The following is an 18,723-nucleotide window of genomic DNA, read 5'->3' on the forward strand; positions in this document are numbered from 1 at the left end:
TCGGTGGCTTATAATAGTAACATGTACTCTATACTCCTTACGGCCAGGTTGGCTGCAATTTGAGCTTAGCTGGGTCAGCCGACTTAGGCTGGACTCCTGGCTTCATGTCTGGTCTACACATTACCATTTTAGGGCCTTGGCTGAAGGATCACCAACTACCTGGGACAGGGCAACAGAGGGTGGCTGGTGGAAACTTGCCATGCCTCTTAAGGCCTCAGCTCGAAGTTGGCGCTTTGCCATTCCACTCACGTTCTGTCCATCAAATCAAGTCACTTGCCACACCTGAAGTCTGTAGGGTGGGAAGGATTCTTCTTCCATAGAGGGGCCATGGTGTATTAGTTTGCGAGAGCTGCCATAACAAATACCACAGACTGGGTGACTTGAACAACAGAACTTTATTGTCTCACAGTGTTCTGGATGCTAGAAGTTTGAGATCAAGGTGTCAACAGGGTTGATTTCTTCTGAGGCCTCAGTCATGTTGGATGACAGCCCACCCTGATGACTTAATTTAACCTCTAATTTCTCTTTAAAGACCCTATCTCCAAATACAGTCACATTCTGAGGTACTAGGGGTTAGGACTTGAATATATGAATTTTTGGGGTGGTGAGGGGGGTGGCAGGGACACAGTTTAGACCATAATCCATGGTAAGGGTGGGAAACAAAGGAAGGATTGTAGACAAAGAATACCCTAAGCACTTAACCTCAGTGTGGCTTAGCTTTCTCACCATTAAAACAAGGATATGCAAACCTATGTTAGGGGTTTGTTGGGGATTAGATGAGAAAATGCGTGTGAAGGCCCTGGTGGTGAAAGTGGTAGAGCTGGGTGTGGTTCTCCCTCAAATGGAAGAAGCAAAGTAACCTTCTGGGGCCTCTCTTCCTGGTCGCTCACGTGGGCGAGCTGGGAGTGCGTGGAGCTTCTCAGAGTGGCTTGACTTCCACGGAAGCTGTCCGATCAGTGGACTATTTGTGATGAAGCAAATAAGGCCTTTCGGGTACTCAGACTGTGGCCTTGGTTTTGGTGACACCATGTTTCCACCCATGAGCTAGGGCTCTAGCATCCTTTCTTTACCACAGATATTTATAGGAAACCTGTTATGGCTTCTGAGGGCTGTGGGCTTCATATTGGCCTAAGGCATGTCCCTGCTCCCAAGGGACAGCAGCTGAATGCCTGTGGAAAAAATAAGTGAGCCGGGAGGTCAAAGGACAGGGTGTCCCTCGTTCTGCCTCTGTGTTCAAAGCCAACTGCCTTACACTACGTAAATCCCCTTTTGGTTTTCTCCCCTAGAATATTGTGTTAAGGAATGGCTCGGAGACCTTTGAGTCCTGGAGGAAGCCCCCTGTGCCCGTGCACACCCAGTTCTATTTCTTCAATGTCACCAATCCAGAGGAGGTCCTCAGAGGGGAGACCCCTCGGTTGGAAGAAGTGGGGCCCTACACCTACAGGTGAGTCCCGACCCCCTCCCTGCCATACCAGCGAGAAAATGGAGCAACCCCCTGCTGTGGCCTGAGCCCCTGTCTCTTCCCACGAGCATCCTCCGTGTGCTGCGTGGGGGGCACATGTTCCGGCTACAGTTGTCTGAAATGCTGCTGGTGTTTGGCACACGTGTGTCAGTAGCTTTGTAGACCTGGCCAGTCTTGGCCTGTTACGTTTAGAAACGCAGCTGCTTGCTCCTAAGGTGGCAGAATGTGGTTACTAAGCTACGGAGAGCTGCCCTCCACTCCCTACCCTTTTAAGGTCGTCCTGCGATTTTCTTTGGTGACTTTTAGGGTCTTTTCCTATTTCTCTCCGCCACATACCTAGTTTTAGACCAGTGCCTAGAATTCATTGTTGGTCTGGAGACAGGACTTTCTGTCTCTTCTTTTTCTTTTTTTTTTAACTGAGGTATAGTTGACTTACAATGTTGTGTTACTTTCTGCTGTACAGCAAAGTGATGCAGTTATACATATGTATGTACATTCTTTTTTATATTCTTTTCCATTATGGTTTATCATGGGATAGTGAATATAGTTCCCTGTGCTACACAGTAGGATCTTGTTGTTTTTCTGTCTCTTCATATTCACTCCTTTTCCCACTCCTCCAGAGTACAAGAGATAACCAGGTGGCGGGGTGGGTTAGAGTGTTTGGCAGTGACCATCAATTCCAAACGCTGGGGGAGTTAGGAGCATTGCTTTAATCATTTTTTGGAAAAGATTAGTAGAGGGAGGTGCTGGGGGATGTTATGGTCAAAGTATTTTCCCCACTGTTGCCGTATCCCCGCAACCCGCTAGGACAGTAAACTGCCCCACACGCCTTGCAGTCATCTTTCCAACAAAGTTTCTCCTTACCAAGTTTAAAAAAAAAATAGTAGAGGAAGCAGACAGCGAGATCTTTCTTCTTCAGAACTGCTGCATGGTAAAAATGCCTCACAATTCTATTGTAACCGATTGCTCAATAAATGGTTGCCAACTGAGTCATTTACTGTGAGTCAGCACTATCTCAGCGCTGGAATTGAGAGATAAAAATCCTGATCCCTGCCTCAGGTGCTCATGGTTTGACTCTGGAGTCGAATGACCTGTTGTGAACCTCACCTCTGCCACTTACTAGTCCTCTGTGCCTCAGTTTCCTTATCTATAAAGTGGGGATAAAAATAGGACATCCACCATGGGATTGTTATGAGGACTAAGTGAGTCAAGTATTTATAAAGTGCTTAGACTAGTGCCTGGCACAGAATTAACGCTAATTAAGTGTTTGATGTTATTATTAGTCTTAGGGGATTGTCTTAGTCCGTTCTGTGGAAATCAGTACCCAGAACTGTAAAGATGAGCTTTATCATTATATAGTAGAATTTAAAAAAATAAACAACACTTGGGTCCTCATTTTCAAAAGCATTTTTATACCTTGAAAGCCTCGAGAAACTCCAGGAACTGGGTAGAACCAGGCCTGCATTTGAGGCTGTCCAGCTTGGTGACAATTAGAAGTTGAGCCAGAGTTAGGCTCTGAGCGTCCTGTTTGTTTGTTTTGCAGTTTTAACCATTTTTATGGTGATTAAAAAAAAACCCACATAAGATGTACCATCTTGGGCTTCCCTGGTGACGCAGTGGTTAAGAATCCACCTGCCAATGCAGGGGACACGGGTTCAAGCCCTGGTCCGGGAAGATCCCACATGCCGCGGAGCAACTAAGCCCATGCGCCACAACTACTGAGCCTGCAAGCCACAACTACTGAAGCCCGCACGCCTAGAGCCTGTGCTCTGCAACAAGAGAAGCCACCGCAATGAGAAGCCCACGCACTGCAACAAAGAGCAGCCCCCACTCGCCACAACTAGAGAAAGCCCGCGTGCAGCAGCGAAGACCCAATGCAGCCAAAGATAAAAGAATAAATAAATTAATTAATTTTAAAAAAATTATTAAGTAAAAAAAAGATGTACCATCTTTACCATTTTTAAGTGCAGTTCAGTAGTGTTAAATATATTCACATTGTTGCAAAACAGACCTCCAGAACTTTTTCATCTTGCAGATCTGAAACTGTATAGCCATTAAATAACTCCTCTTTTCTCCCCACCCTCAGCCCCTAAGAACCAACATTCTACTTTGTTTCTATGAATTTGATTGCTGTAGATATCTCATATAAGTGGAATCGTACAGTATTTGTCTTTTTCTGGTTTTGTTTTGTAACTAAATTCCTTCTGGCGAGATGGATGACTTCCTCCCTGCAAGAATAAACTCACCTGAGAACTAAAGGAAAACCCCAACAAACAGTCTTCCCTCTGGGTCTCCTGGGCCTGATCCTGTGGTCATTATCCTCATCTGGGAAAAAGACATGGGTTCTAATCATAACCCAAGGAAACCCAATGTTTCATTAAGACATCTTCTGGGCCATTGTGTCTGCTGCCTTAATATGCTGTTGTAGATGTGGTCATGGGAATAAATAAATCCTAGAAGTAAAATAGCATCCAACTGTTACCATACTCCCTGCATGTTCCCGTCTTAGAGGGACCTAAACTGACTGCTGAGGGAAGCCTGGGAACATCTCACAAGGGTCCTTAACCCTTGATCCATGGATCCCTAAGGGGTCATGGATAGAATTCAAGGTGGTCTGTGACTTGGGGGGAAAAATTACAGTTCATTTTCATTAACGACTCACTAAAATTTAGCATTTCCTTTGAGTATAAATGTAGGCAACAGATCACAGCAGTGTTAGCAGTACCGTGGCTTCACCACTAATGGAAACACAGATATCGTTGTGTCTCATGATAGCTGTTGCTCAAAATATCATTCATGTTCATAAATACTTCAAAATTACAGTAATTGTGGACTTCCCTGGTGGCGCAGTGGTTAAGAATCCGCCTGCCAGTGCAGGGGACACGGGTTCCAGCCCTGGTCTGGGATGATCCCACATGACGCGGAGCAGCTAAGCCCGTGCACCACAACTACTGAGCCTGCACTCTAGAGCCCACGAGCCACAACTACTGAAGCCCGCGCGCCTAGAGCCCGTGCTCTGCAACAAGAGAAGCCACCTCAGTGAGAAGCCCAGGCACCACAACAAAGAGTAGCCTCCACTCGCCTCAACTAGAGAAAGCCTGCGTGCAGCAACGAAGACCCAACGCAGCCAAAAAAAAAAAAAAATTACAGTAGTTGTTAGACCTGCTGCTACATCTTATTTAAAGTGTCAGCAAAGAAGCACACATATTGCCATATCACAGATTTTTACAGTGACACCTGTATTTCAGTCATTGGTTTCCTTTGTAATCCTGGGTACTTTATTTTCTGTATGTAAAGACATTTATCTGAGAAAGGATCTACCAGGCTTCCACAGGGCCCAAGGCACAGCGAAGGTAAGAATCCCAAGAGCAGATCCTGTAGATTGGAAGGCAGATTGGTCACTCACTGATATTTCATTTTTGCTCCATGAGTTTTCCTGCCTCTGGTTTTCACCCTGCCCTGGTCTCTCCCATTTCACTGCCACAGTGATTTTCCAAAGCACACAGCTGATATTTCCTTTCCTTCCCTGCTCAGGGTCCTAGTGACTCTCCCTGTGTGATGTTCAAGGCCTGAGCACCCCGGCTTCTTCTGTATATACAGCCTCTTTGTTTGATTTTAATTTAATTTTTTGGCACTCTCAACCTAGAATTTTATTCTCTAACCAGAGCTAATTCTATGCTATAACCAGAACTATCCAATAGAAATTTAATATGAGTGTCAACGTAAAAAAAAAAAAGTGCAACATAAGAGCTGTGAGTTGAGTTTATACTGTGTCTTACGGAGGACTAGAACCTGAGAGACAGCCTCTCAGATAGCTCTGAGAAACTGTTCCAAAGAGGTAAGGAAGGGGAACTTCCCTGGCGGTCCAGTGGTTAAGACTCCACGCTTCCAATGCAGGGGGCACGGGTTGGACCCCTGGTCGGGGAACTAAGATCACATGCCACTCGGTGCAGCAAAAAAAAAAAAAGAGGTAAGGAAGGAGTCAGAATATATGTGAATTTTTTTTTGCAGGAAAAAGAAACATGTAGTCAAAACATCAAAAGATTACTTCTAATCACAAAAACAGACATCTCAAGTTAATGATTTTAGTGCTTTTCTATGTATGGGAAGATGCAAGAATCTGAGGTCATTGAAATATTTCCTTAGGTATGTACCTTAATTATCTAGGGGCTGGTATCCAAAGCACAAAATGCTTCCTGTTTTTCTCCATCCTGAATTCCCCTCAGGCTCAGTTTTGGTGGGCAACTGCAGGAGCTAATGGCTTGATCCTATAGAACTAAAAGGGCAAGCAATGTTTTTTTTTTTTGTTTACAGTGCCCCACGTTGGTCATAAATTTGACCAAGGCTTGGGAGGCATTTCATGACCAATTTGTCCCACAGCCCTAGGAATGCTTATTCCTAGGTCAGGCAAGGATCTTAGTGATAGGCCATTCATATGCTATATCTGGCTTAGGCCCTATTAACCTAAACAACCTAAAATCCCCTGGATCTTCTGTTTTACTACTCTATTATGATCCAGGAAATGTTTTCCCCTTGTTGTTTCTTCCCATATTTAAAGTTGCACTATTGCAATTAACTTTATCTGTATATATGTGATATATTTGTGATCATATATATATGTGTGATCAATTGCCTCAAGATATTTAGCCATCATTAATTTTGTTGGAGGCCTGGTTACACATCAGGTAATGCAGGATACAACAGTCTTATAAAATAGAATATAAGTAATATAACAAGTAACATTAATAAGATAGTATAGCAGAGAGACAAAAAGTATAAATAGTTTGAAAACAACAAAGAGAGAACAAATTAAAACAATGATTAGTATAACTAGTTGTAATCTGGATCTCAATAAGCCATCAAGTCCAGAGGGGAGCCAGTTAGAGAAGCCAAATTCTGGAGAGATTAGGTAGAGAGAAAAATTCATCTTCATTTGCAGAGGTATACTTCATCAACTTGCCACATATCCTAGTTAGCATAAGAGGAAGGGTTTTCTGGAACACAAAGACTAAAAGCCAGTATATTTCAGAAAAAAATCATAAGATTATAAATCATATTTATTAGTTCATTAAGTTCCATATAATTAATTCTTGTTGATCTTGATAAATGCATCAGGTTTTCTATTAGAGTTTTATAATTTCTTACCCAGTTCAGTGGTATGATCTAAAAGTCATCAGAAACCTATATTTGTCAAAAAATCCTTTTTATGAATTTTCTTGAAGATTTTCATTTTTGTGAAAGCATCAGAGTAAAACAATGACTGTCTATAAATAACAAAAGACTTAAAATGGCATGGTTAAAGATTTGATTACAATGCAGTTGACAAAGCAACTTGGTTATTTCTGTGACAATACAACATTTTAAGGAATAATTAGAATCATAACTGATAATATTACACTAGGACATATCAGGTTGTTAAGAATTCCATATAATTTCTAGAATATCTATGTTAATGACACTGACCCATGCAATATAACCTAAGAAGGTTTATCACCACTTATTTGACAATGTTTCCCATGTAAGTTAACATATCAAATAAACCTAATTAGTTTAATATCTCTTTTGAGGATGCTTTGGGATCTCTCTGAAGCATCTGAAAGTTAGCTACAGGTCAAAAGGACTTCATTTAGAATTGACTTGGGGAAGTTTGTCAAAGGTATCAAAAGGTTTAAAACACTTGGTCATATAGGATCATAGGTCACTGTGAAACTATACTTATTTACTTAACCCAAATGACAAAAGATTTTAAAGGCAAATATAGAATGTTACAACAGATCACTTAAAAGGCAGAGAAACTTTTTATAATCTGTTATCAAAAGTAGATCAATATTCTAAGAAAACTTTGTTCTCTTAACATAGAGAAAAAAACAAATTCTAGTATTGTACCAGCTTACTTTTAATGTTAAAATTTATTTACTCAATTAAATTTTATTTTAATCCTAGCCAGTCCTGACGATGTGCAAAACTTTTTCTTTTCAGGGTTTCTTTCCCACAAAACTAATAAACTTTCTTTTTTATCTTCAGGCTTTGTCCTATGCCTTCCTTTTGTTTCTCTCTCTCCAGGACAAAATTACCTTCTTTTCCCTTAGCAATATGCATTTCCATTCCTTATACTTTTTTTTTCCTTTCATACAAAGATGTTTTCCGTATTAATTTTAGTATTTTTACTTACATATACTAATTAGAATGCTTAACCTTTAAAACCTTAATTTCTTTCTCCAAAGAATACATACAGATGGCCAACAGGCTCATGACAAGATGCTCAACGTGGCTAGTTATTAGAGAAATGCAAATCAAAACTACAGTGAGGTCAAAATGGCCATCATCAAAAAGTCTACAAGTAATAAATGCTGGAGAGGGTGAGAGAAAAGGGAACCCTCCTTTGCTGTTGGTGAGAATATAAATTGTTGCAGCCACTATGGAAAACAGTATGGAGGCTCCTTAAAAAACTAAAAATAGAGCTATTGTATGATCCAGCAATCCCACTCCTGGGCATGTATCTGAAAAAGATGAAAACTCTAATTCAAAAAGATACAAGTACCCCAATGTTCACAGCAGTGCTGTTTACAATAGCCAAGACATGGAAGCAACCTAAATGTCCATTGACAGATGAATGGATAAAGAAGATGTGGTATATACGTACAGTAGAATACTACTCAGCCGTAAAAAAAAGAATGAAATATTGCCATCTGCAGCAACATGGATGGACTTAGAGATTATCATACTAGGTGAAGTAAGTCAGACAGAGAAAGATAAGTATATGGTATCACTTACATGTAGAATCTAAAAAAAATACAAATGAACTTATTTACAAAACAGTAACAGACTCGCAGACATGGTTACCAAAGGGGAGAGGCGGGAGGGTGGGATAAAATAGGAATATGAGATTAACAGATACCCACTACTATATATAAAATAAACAACAAGGACTTACTGTATAGCACAGGGAATTACAGTCAATATCTTGTAATAACCTATAAAGGATAAAAATCTGAAAAGAATATATATATATATATATATATACACACCTAGAAAGAATTTATACACCTATAAATTCTTTCTAGATGTGTGTGTGTGTGTGTGTGTGTGTGTGTGTGTGTGTGTGTGTATATATATATATATATATATATATATACACATACCTATAAAGGATAAGAGTCTGGAAAACAATCTGAAAAAGAACCTATTGAAGATTAGAATCTGAAGAAATCTGAAAAAGAATATATATCAATATGTATATATAGATATATATACATATATATCTATATATATGTGAATCACTTTGCTGTACACCTGAAACTGACACAATATTGTAAGTCAACTATACTTCAATAAAAATTAAAAAATTTTAAAACCTTAATTTCTAGTGAAAACTAAGAAGTAAGCAATTATGTACTTCTATGTTAGCATTCTGTAGATTGGCAAACTTATAAATACCATTTATGATTTTTAAAAACGTGCCCTTGGGGCTTCCCTGGTGGCATAGTGGTTAAGAATCTGCCTGCCAATACAGGGGACATGGGTTCGAGCCCTGGTCTGGGAAGATCCCACATGCCGCAGAGCAACTAAGCCCATGCACCACAACTACTGAGCCTGTGCTCTAGAGCCCACTAGCCACAACTACTGAACCCACGCACCACAACTCCTGAAGCCTGCGCACCTAGAGCCTGTGCTCTGCACCAAGAGAAACTGCCACGTTGAGAAGCCCACGCACCACAGCGAAGAGTAGCCCCCACTTGCTGCAACTAGAGAAAGCCTGCATGCAGCAACGAAGACCCAACGCAGCCAAAAATAAATATATTTTAAAAATTAAGATCTTTTAAAAAATAATTAAAAAATAAAAATAAATAAAAACATGCCCTTTTATGGAAAAATTTTCAATGTGACACAAAACATTTATTAATGGTGCTAAACATCTTTAATTTCTCTGTAAAAGGAAGCCTATTTTCAGTAATCAGTTTTTCAGTATCTTTATTTGGGAATGATCTAGATATTTAGTACATTTCCATCATTTAACTTAACTTAGCAAAACTCTAAAGTTTCAAGTTACCAAAAATCTGGAGAAGCTATTTTTAAGTAGACATACCATAAAACATAATAATTCTTAAACAGTACACTAAATGGCTCTTATCCCATGTATATCTATTTAACTCATTTGTTTCCAACAATTATATTTAAATTACCCATGAAAACTTCAGGAGACATTAGACCAAGTCAGCCATCATTCCAAGCTATTTTTCTTGCTGATAAATTTTAAAACAAATAATATGAGCATTTTGACTAGGTTCAATAAAAGTAAGACATGTCTGTATTAATTAAACCAACAAACTTAAACTTTAAACCAAATATTAATTTAATATTGAACATTTCCCAGATCACATGAACTTGAAATTCATTTGGGTTGGTTTCTATTACATTCAAAAATATTTAATTTCAAGTGCCTCATTTAAGTCAGTTAAATAGGGCTCCTTTATAAATTAATATTGATGATACTGTCTGGAGGTAGAGACATATCTATAAGGTACACACAGACATATAACAGACATAACCAGAGATCTCATAACTTCATTTTATAACTTAGTCGTGAATCAGGTATTACAATATAAACTTACTAGTTTATAAATAACAGTTGGCGTAAGTTAAATTTATTTGCTTAGATGACTTAGCCTTTTTACAAAGACAGTTGCTTTCAATTCCCCAAAGAACTGGTCTGCCTAAATGATATCAAATGATTGATTTGTGCAACTACATTTTCTTTAATTTGCTTTTTTATATCAATGAGAAGATTTCCAGCTAAACTGGAAATTAGGAGTTCTATGTTCTAGAACTTTAGGGTTCATTTTATCATGCCTTCAAAAGTTTGCACAAGGCGTTCAACAAAGGCCCTCTTTCTGAGTGCACAAGTCAAACCCAGACCAGTTTACCCTAGGGGCAAAAAAAGTCTCCACTATTGCTTTATTAGGCCTTGAATATTAGCCCCCAGTTTTTGTTTCATATTGTGCAGGCTCAGGTAACTCTGTTTCCTTTAGTATGTTTAATTAATACTGCCTTAGGGGCAGATTTATATGCTCTGCATTATAATACCAGGCAGGAGAAGCATTCCCCAGTGAGACATAATGTCTATCCCACAGTATGATCAGGCAAAAGAGATGTAAGCGTCTCACATAAAGCCCATTCAAATATGCCAATTTTTTTTTAAATTTATTTTTGCCCGCGTTGGGTCTTTGTTGCTGTGTGCGGGCTTTCTCTAGTTGTGGCAAGCGGGGGCTACTTTTCGTTGTGGTGCACGGGCTTCTCATTGCTGTGGCTTCTCTTGTTGCGGAGCATGGGCTCTAGGCACACGGCTTCAGTAGTTGTGGCACACAGGCTCAGTAGTTGTGGCTTGCGGGCTCTAGAGCGCAGGCTCAGCAGTTGTGGCGCACAGGCTTAGTTGCTCTGCAGCATGTGGGATCTTCCCGGACCAAGGATTGAACCCGTGTCCCCTGCATTGGCAGGCAGATTCTTATCCACTGTGCTACCAGGAAAGCCCCAAATATGCCAATTTTTAAAATATAAATTTTTATCTCAATTCTGTCAACTCTTATACCTTTAACTTTAGCCAAGTGACCCAGGCCCTTTTGTCAATTTTTAACTTGATTAGTTGGCCTAACTGTTGCCTCAAGCAATTGCTGGTTAGGTATCTTTGTATAATTTTATTCCAGCCTTTAAATTTTTTTTTTTTTTTACTGGGCTAAATAAGCCAGACTTGTTTGGGGCCCTTTAATGTTGGGGGACCAATAGTGGGTCTCTTTGGCCCATTCAACTTTAGGTAATGTTGTATCAAAGCCTTTCTTTTTGTTTTTTGTTTTTTGGCCGCGCTGTGCGACTTGCGGGATCTTAGTTCCCTGACCAGGGATTGAACCTGGGCCCTCGGCAGTGAAAGCACAGAGTCCCAACCACTGGACCACCAGGGAATTCCCTGAAGCCTTTGTTTTAATCTCATCAATGTCCATTTTATTTATCGCATTCTTAAATCACCATCTAAAGATTTCTATCCTGCTGGGACGAGTCCCTTTAAAATTTCCACCTTGTTGGGAAGCCGTCTCTTGACTTTCCCCTCAGCATTTCCTATTCCCTTGTTAATCAACCTGATTAACATTAATTAACTTAATGTTTTTATTAGTATCCTAAGACCCATCAAGGGAAAGCCAAGACTACAAATAAGGCTTCCCAAATCCTTTTGTTTTATTTTGTTTTAAACTATGGGAATTCTTAAGGTTAGAATCTTAAGAATTCCCATAGTTTATTCAGAGGTTGTTAATTAACCTCTGTATCTACCTTTTAATTTGCTCTTTTCATAGGTACCAATAAAACAGCTATTTATAATGAGAGCTCTCTAAAAATTTACCAATTTAGAAGTTTCTTCAATTTAAAGGATCCATTGTCTGGCCATTGATGAGTAGTATCTTAATAGTGATAACCAGGAAGATGCAACAGGCACCCGCAACAAGAGAGTGCAAAGGATGCAGCCTTCAGAAGATCCAGAAAGTTTACTCCAAAAAATAGTCTAAGAAAATAAAGGCCTTTGTTGTACAGGTGGACGCAACGAAGGTTGAGAAGACAAAGGTCCCTTATGAACTGGGACCCCTTATGACAAATTTTCCTGAGAGCTGGCACAGCCAGACAAAAAGACTGTTTGGAATCCCAGTCTATTTGACGGGCTGTCAAATGTACATCGTATGTGTACTTTCCTGATGGTGGACACTGTGCTCTCAAAACACAGAACAAAATGCCTAAGATGATCAGGTAGAACATTTACATCTCAGATGCATAGGGAGAGAAATGCAAGTTCCTCCTAAGTCCTAAGAGGGCTTTTGTTCCTTTAAGGTCTGAAATCTGAAAAGATATTTTATCAAGCTGGCTTTCTCTAACTGGGTATGCAAAAACCAGTATTGGAATGTCAAAAAGAGCCCCATCTCAGCCATTTTTAGGATGAGATTTCCTTAGTTCTCACTTAAGTACTTGCAAGTATAAATTCTGTACATCCCTAAACCTGGCTGGGTTTTAGTTGTTAGTTGGAGGTTGGCTTTCTGATACCCCTCATTTCTCTGTTTGAGAAACTGTTTCCTATTTTAAAGTTGAATTTGTCAGGAATAAAATTTACTAATGAAATTGTGTGATGGGCAATGTGCTGCTTGTGAGCTTAACCCCTCTAGGTGTTACACTAGAGTCACTTCTGCTCTTCTACGTATCTCTTCTAAAACCACCATTGGTGCTGGGATCAGTGAGTGGCCAGCTCTCATACATGGTCCCCAGACAAGCACGTTTTAAACTAATGAGTGGGTTTCCTTATGGGACTCTGCTTCCATCACTCCCATAAATGTCTTAGTTGCCTGAGAAAGCCATAAATGACTGGGAGGACCCTTGTCCCTCTTCCCCTGAGCAAAGCTTTCATGTGATATCTTCACTTTTATCCTGACAGAGTCTGTTAAGGTAGCCAAATTGAGGAAGGATGTCAGGTCAGCTTCCTACTTAATCACCTAGTCCAAGCCTCCTTAGGGTCTTTCAGCTGAGCAAAATCATCCCAGTGTTTCTCACCTGAGGGTAACCTCGGTGTCTTTCAGTTGAACAAATATAGGCACCTCTTCTGGAACCTAAGTTCAAGGATAACCTACCCCTCATAGTGAGGAGTTTAACAACCTCTGAATAAACTCAGGATCTTCAGCTAAGAGTGGGAGATCCGGTACGAAGAGAGACTCACTTAAATTTGTCTGGACTCATTGAGGAGGCAGACTGGCACAAGGGGCCCTGCTGGTGTCAAGGCTCTGGATCCTTGTAGAATTCAGGTGAAGGAGCGAAGTCTGCTCTGGGTCTTCATGGTTGCCAAAACTGCTGACAAAAAAAAAAAAAAAGGCACAACATAAGAGCTGTGAGTTGAGTTTAGTCTTACTGAGGTCTGTAGCCCAGGAGACAGCCTTTCAGATAGCTATGAGAAACTGTCCCAAAGAGGTAAGGGAGGGGCCAGGATATATGTGAACTTTTTTGCTGGAAAGAAACACATAGTTGAACATCAAAAAATTATTGCTAATCACAAAGAATAGACACTTCAAGTTAATGATTTAAGTTGTTTTCTATGTATGGGAAGATGCCAGAATCTAGGGTCATTGAAATATGTCCTTAGTTATGAACCTTGACTATCTAGGGGCTGATATCCAAAGCACAGAATGCTTCCTGTTTTTCTCCATCCTGAATTCCCCTCAGGCTCACTGTCGGTGGGCTACTGCAGTGGCTAATGGCTTGATCTTTGTGGAACTGTAATTGCAGGCAACATTTTTTTTTCTTTACATGAGCCACATATGTAACTTAACATTTTCTAGGAGTCACATTTAAAAAAAGTAAAAAGAAGCAGGAGAAATTAATTTGAATATTTCATTTACCTCCAAACTACTTAAAATAGTATCATTTAAACATGTAATTAATATTCAGAATTATTAACAAGGCACTTTGCATTCTTTTTTTCATATGAAGTCTTTGAAATCCATGTGTATTTTACATTATAGCACGTTGAATTTAGGACTAACCGCTTTTCAAGTGTGTAATAGCCTCATGTGGCTAGTGGCTACCATAGTGGACAGCACGGTTCTAACCAAACTCCAATTAATTTTACAGCCCTAGACACCCTACCCTGTTAGTAAGCATGCCGTTCCCTCAGTCAAGAAGGAATTCCTCACCACCTCTCTCCATTCTCCCCTAGATTTTCCCTGACTTTGAATGTACTCTGCCTGGTATGTGATAAAGTGAAAGGAAAGAACCAAATCCTTTCATCTCTGAGTATCCAGTGTCCAGTGAATATTTATAGAATAAGTGAATGAAACATCCTCAGCCATGGTTTAAATCCACAGGACACACGTTGCTCAGCTGGAAGCCCAGGACTGAATCATGGAGACCCAGGACCCAAGGACAGGTTCAGGAAAGGGGAATAGGGTCCTGAAAATGAGTGACTTTGTTTAGGAACGGCTACTCACATGTGCATTACAAACTGCTAAGTGGGCTATAAACTGGGATTTGTAGGAAAACCTGGCTTTTTAGGGAGCCCTAAAAAGCCCCTCTAATGGGTCTTTTGTAATCATTTGGTGGATCTGATCTCTGTCACTTGTGACTTAATTATGCTATTGTTTAGCTACACGGGAAAGACAGAACATTCCAGTAGCTCTGCCCCAGTATTTGATAGTCCCATGGGTTCCCTCCAGACTGAGTCAGCTGTGTGTGTGCAAAGAAGGGGAGGGCATGCGGCCCCCCATTGGTCAGTGTGGATTGGCCTGGGGTGGGAGTCTCTGAGATGGGGAGGCCACGCTGGGCAGTGCAGGGCCTGATTGATTGGACACACAATTTACAGTGGCACATTCCCCATGACTTTCATGTATTCATGAGTTCAGAATATTAGTGTTTTTGGAAAAAGATGGTAGAAGTTCCACATGTAGATAAAAAACCAGTCAGTCTGGTTTAAGGAATGTAGTGCGTTGTTTACATTTTTATTAAGCTGTGGATGGAGCAGCCCTGGAACAGGTCTGTTAACACAAAGCTAATTTGCCTCATGATCCTGTTGCTTAGTGACCTACTTGCCTAAAATTGTGTATCCAATGGCTTCTGCAACCTTTTTGAGATTTTTCATTTTGTCCGGTTTCTTTTTCTATTTTGCCTACTATTTAGCATTTCAAGAATTTTTTTAAAAATTAATTTGTCCAAGGGCTCTATCAACTAACTTTCATGTTTCTAACATGTATGTGCTGAATATACAATATCCCATTAAACATCTTCTCCTTGACTTTCTTAGTTTTGCTGTTTGGATTGTTAATTTCTTTTATAAGATCTTATTACTGCTTTGACAGTAAGGAAAAAGATGTGAGGGACAAATATTTCATAAGTGTTTTTTAATTATTATTCACTGACCATTAAGTAATACTGGATTATAAAGTAATCAACATGTACAACATCATATATAGCATTACCTTTAAAAGAGTAAAACATATTTTATAAAAATGATATATATAAGCAGCAAAGATAAAGTTGAAAGTACAGGAAAGTAAAATAAAAAAACTGCTACCCTCCATGGTTTCACTGTCTCAAAGATAACCAGTGCTAATGGATAGATTCTCAGTCATTTTCGCATGGTTGTGTTTTACTTTTACATGGTTATACTGTATATACTTATGCATGTTCATGTGCATACGTGTATATTCTACTCACAATATTACATCAGAGGTGTTTTCCCATGTATGTGTTAGTCATTATACAAATATATTTTCGTGATGATAATATTCAAGAGATAGAGGGAATATATTACTATACTTAACCACTCCCTTCTTCTTGGATATGTCTATCAGTTCTCGTTCCATCCTTTGATTACCACATCGATTGAATGTTCTCCTCATGTTTGCCAACCGATTGTGTTTCCACATTCTTAGTTCTTGTCCTTTGCCAGTTTGCCTGTCTGGGTTCCGGTGTGTTCATGCCACTCCGTAAGCTTTTTATATAATAACGATGTTAACCCTGTGTCACAATTGTGGCAACTGTTTCTCTATTGTTTGCATTTTTAATTTTAAAATTTATATGTAACCAAATCTATTCTTTAATGAACTTTTCTATCATTTCTGAGTTTTAAAAGTCCCACTTCCTTCAAAGGTTTGATATTCAAGTCTATTTTCTTGTAGTTCTCTTTTTTCCACATTTAATTTCTTATGGATCTAATTGTCTCCTTACAATTTAGCCAAGATAGGAACTTAGTTTAAAGTTTCAAATGCTGTACTGTTATTCCTTTGGTCCTTTACTCAACTCTGAGCCAAGCTATATACGTATTTTTTTTTAATACCAAAGAGATGGTAGAAAAAATTTAAATGCCATGGTTTTTGTTTCCATTATTGTAAGAGGATGCTTATCTCTTTTTCTAAACCTGACTCACTCTACTCTGATAGGGCCGTTTTTCTCAAAATAGAAACAGAAATAGCTTTAGATAAATCAGTTTTTTAAAAAATCAAAAGTGAGAAAAATAGAAAATATCTGCTTCTTATCCTGTACAAAAAGGTGGTGACCAGGTGGGTTTTAAATGCATGTGGAGTCCTGGGTGAGCCAGCAGGGTCAGGGTAACACTTGGAGGACAGGGGACCATTTCCATCTTCAGCAGTGAAGCTGTTTCTTATACATCGCCAACAAACATGGGCCACCGCCCACCCCCTACCCAGTGCTTTTTCTCCAAGTCCTGCTCTGGACTCTGGGTTTTCAGTCTTTCTCCTAGTTGACAAGGCAGTGGTGATAGACAGTTCAGCAGCCCGCTGTTCAGACTCCGCCTTTGGCTGGCTTTCCTGCTCTGCCCTCTCTTCTGGGTCGTCCCATCCACTCTGACTGCACTTCACTTCCCTGCCATGCCCTGAGCTGCAGGCTGCTCTTTTTTTTTTTTTAAACATACACAAAGTTGGAAGAAGCTTTTTATTTATTTATTTATTTTTGGCTGCGTTGGGTCTTCATTGCTGCGTGTGGGCCCTCTTTAGCTGTGGCGAGTGGGGGCTACTCTTCGCTGCAGTGCGCGGGCCTCTCACTGCGGCGGCCTCCCCTGCTGTGGAGCACAGGCTCAGTAGTTGTGGCGCGTGGGCTCAGCAGTTGTGGCTCACGGGCTCCAGAGCGCAGGCCCAGCAGCTGCAGCACACGGGCCTACCTGCTCCGTGGCATGTGAGATCCTCCCGGTCCAGGGATCGAACCCGTGTCCCCTGCATTGGCAGGCGAACTCCTAACCACTGCGCCACCAGGGAAGTCCAGGCTGCTTTTTCTAAACCGCCTCTGCAGTGCGTCATCCTCTGCCCCACCACAGTTTTCTCACCCTCCACTCAAGAAACACATCCTGTGCTGTCGTGCGATGCTGCCTGCCTTGCTCTCCCTCTGCCTCTGTCTGGAAGCCCCTCCACCCTCCCACCCCCGGGAAGCCTACTTCTTCTGGAACCAAGTGTGCTCCTGCCCAGTGTTCCCTCAGGACACCCATTCCAGTTGCCCATCCCCCCCTGCCCCCGACCTAGCACCTTGGGGTCAGCTTCAGAGCTCTTTCTACGTGTGAGGTAGCCCTTTAAACAGCAGCCTGCTCCGCTCTGCTGTGGATTCTTCGAGGACAGGACCCAGGTCTTAACATCTCTCCATCTCAAGAACTTAGCACAAGCCCCCTCCTACATGATATTAATAGCTAATGTTTCCTAAAGCACTTAGTATGTGCCAGGTAGTGTTCTGACTGGATGACAAGCTTATGTGGATTTAATTCTCACAACAACCCTACAAGGAAGGGATGCTGTTATTTCCATTTTACAGATGAGGAAACTGAGGCACAGAAGTTAGTAAGGGATGAAGCCAGGATTGAATGCAAAGCCTGACAGTCAGATCTCAACCCAGGCTGTACCCAGTGTGTTCAGTCACTTCTTATAGGGATCCTCAACAGAGAGCATTGGGTGAATGGAGAACAGAAATGACTTGGGACATTGGATTATATGGTGGTATTGAATGTATCTAATTTATCCAACACCTGTGAGGAATTAGATATTGCAGAGATGTTAGTTTTCCAATTGATTAAAATTATTCCTTTTGGTTTCTTTATCTCAGGCGTATTTTTTGCCTTCTGTGATGGTGAGATTTTGCCTAAACATTCAGGAGATTAAAAATTCTTTTTTGTTTTAAAAAGTAAGAACTTCTTTTAAAAAAAGGTTTTAAATGAAATATCTGTAAAATCAATTATGTATTTTCCTGCCAGATTGAACAGTTCATGGGGCATAATCAACCTTTTCTTAGTGACTAGGGCTATCATTGTGATTAACAAATAGTAAACTGTATTCTGAGCCTGTGATGTCCTGGGACGTTTGATATCAATCAGTAGGATTAATTAGTACCTACTAAGTACCAGGGACTATACCAGGCACTTTCAAGTATGGTTCCTTAATTAATTGTCTAGGCCTGCGATTTTGCTTTGCCTTTTTGTTTTTTAATTTTGTTTCTGTTTCTGGAAGCTTCTTTGGTCTTCTCCGATACAGTAAAGCACTAATCCATCACTTCTTGCTCTCAGTCTGCTGTTCACCAGGAAAGCACCCTGCCTCTAGCTGACTGTGGTTGATCAGCTATGGGGAGATTTGGGTAACGAGACTTGTTGCTCTTGTTACTAAACTCCCTCTCCTTTTGCTGTGACCTCCCTAGGGTCACCAGCATGACAGGAGTGCTTGGAAGGGGAAGCCTTTTGGGTTTCCTCTGACTGTCAC

At 40.5% G+C, this 18,723-nt stretch overlaps 1 protein-coding gene across 2 annotated transcripts in view; it reads left to right on the forward strand.

The window, feature by feature from the left end:
- Positions 1 to 18,723, forward strand: part of SCARB2 (scavenger receptor class B member 2) — a gene marked incomplete at its 5' end in the record, with an annotated part of 65,143 nt that overhangs the window by 17,976 nt on the left and 28,444 nt on the right. For both annotated transcript variants that reach the window (XM_079717901.1, XM_079717902.1), the window contains one exon: positions 1,287 to 1,444. In XM_079717901.1, the coding sequence (XP_079574027.1) occupies positions 1,287 to 1,444 (158 nt within the window). The remainder of the gene's footprint in view (positions 1 to 1,286; positions 1,445 to 18,723) is intronic.

This window comes from Hyperoodon ampullatus (genome assembly GCF_949752795.1).
Source record: "Hyperoodon ampullatus genome assembly, chromosome: 1".
NCBI lineage: Eukaryota > Metazoa > Chordata > Mammalia > Artiodactyla > Ziphiidae > Hyperoodon > Hyperoodon ampullatus.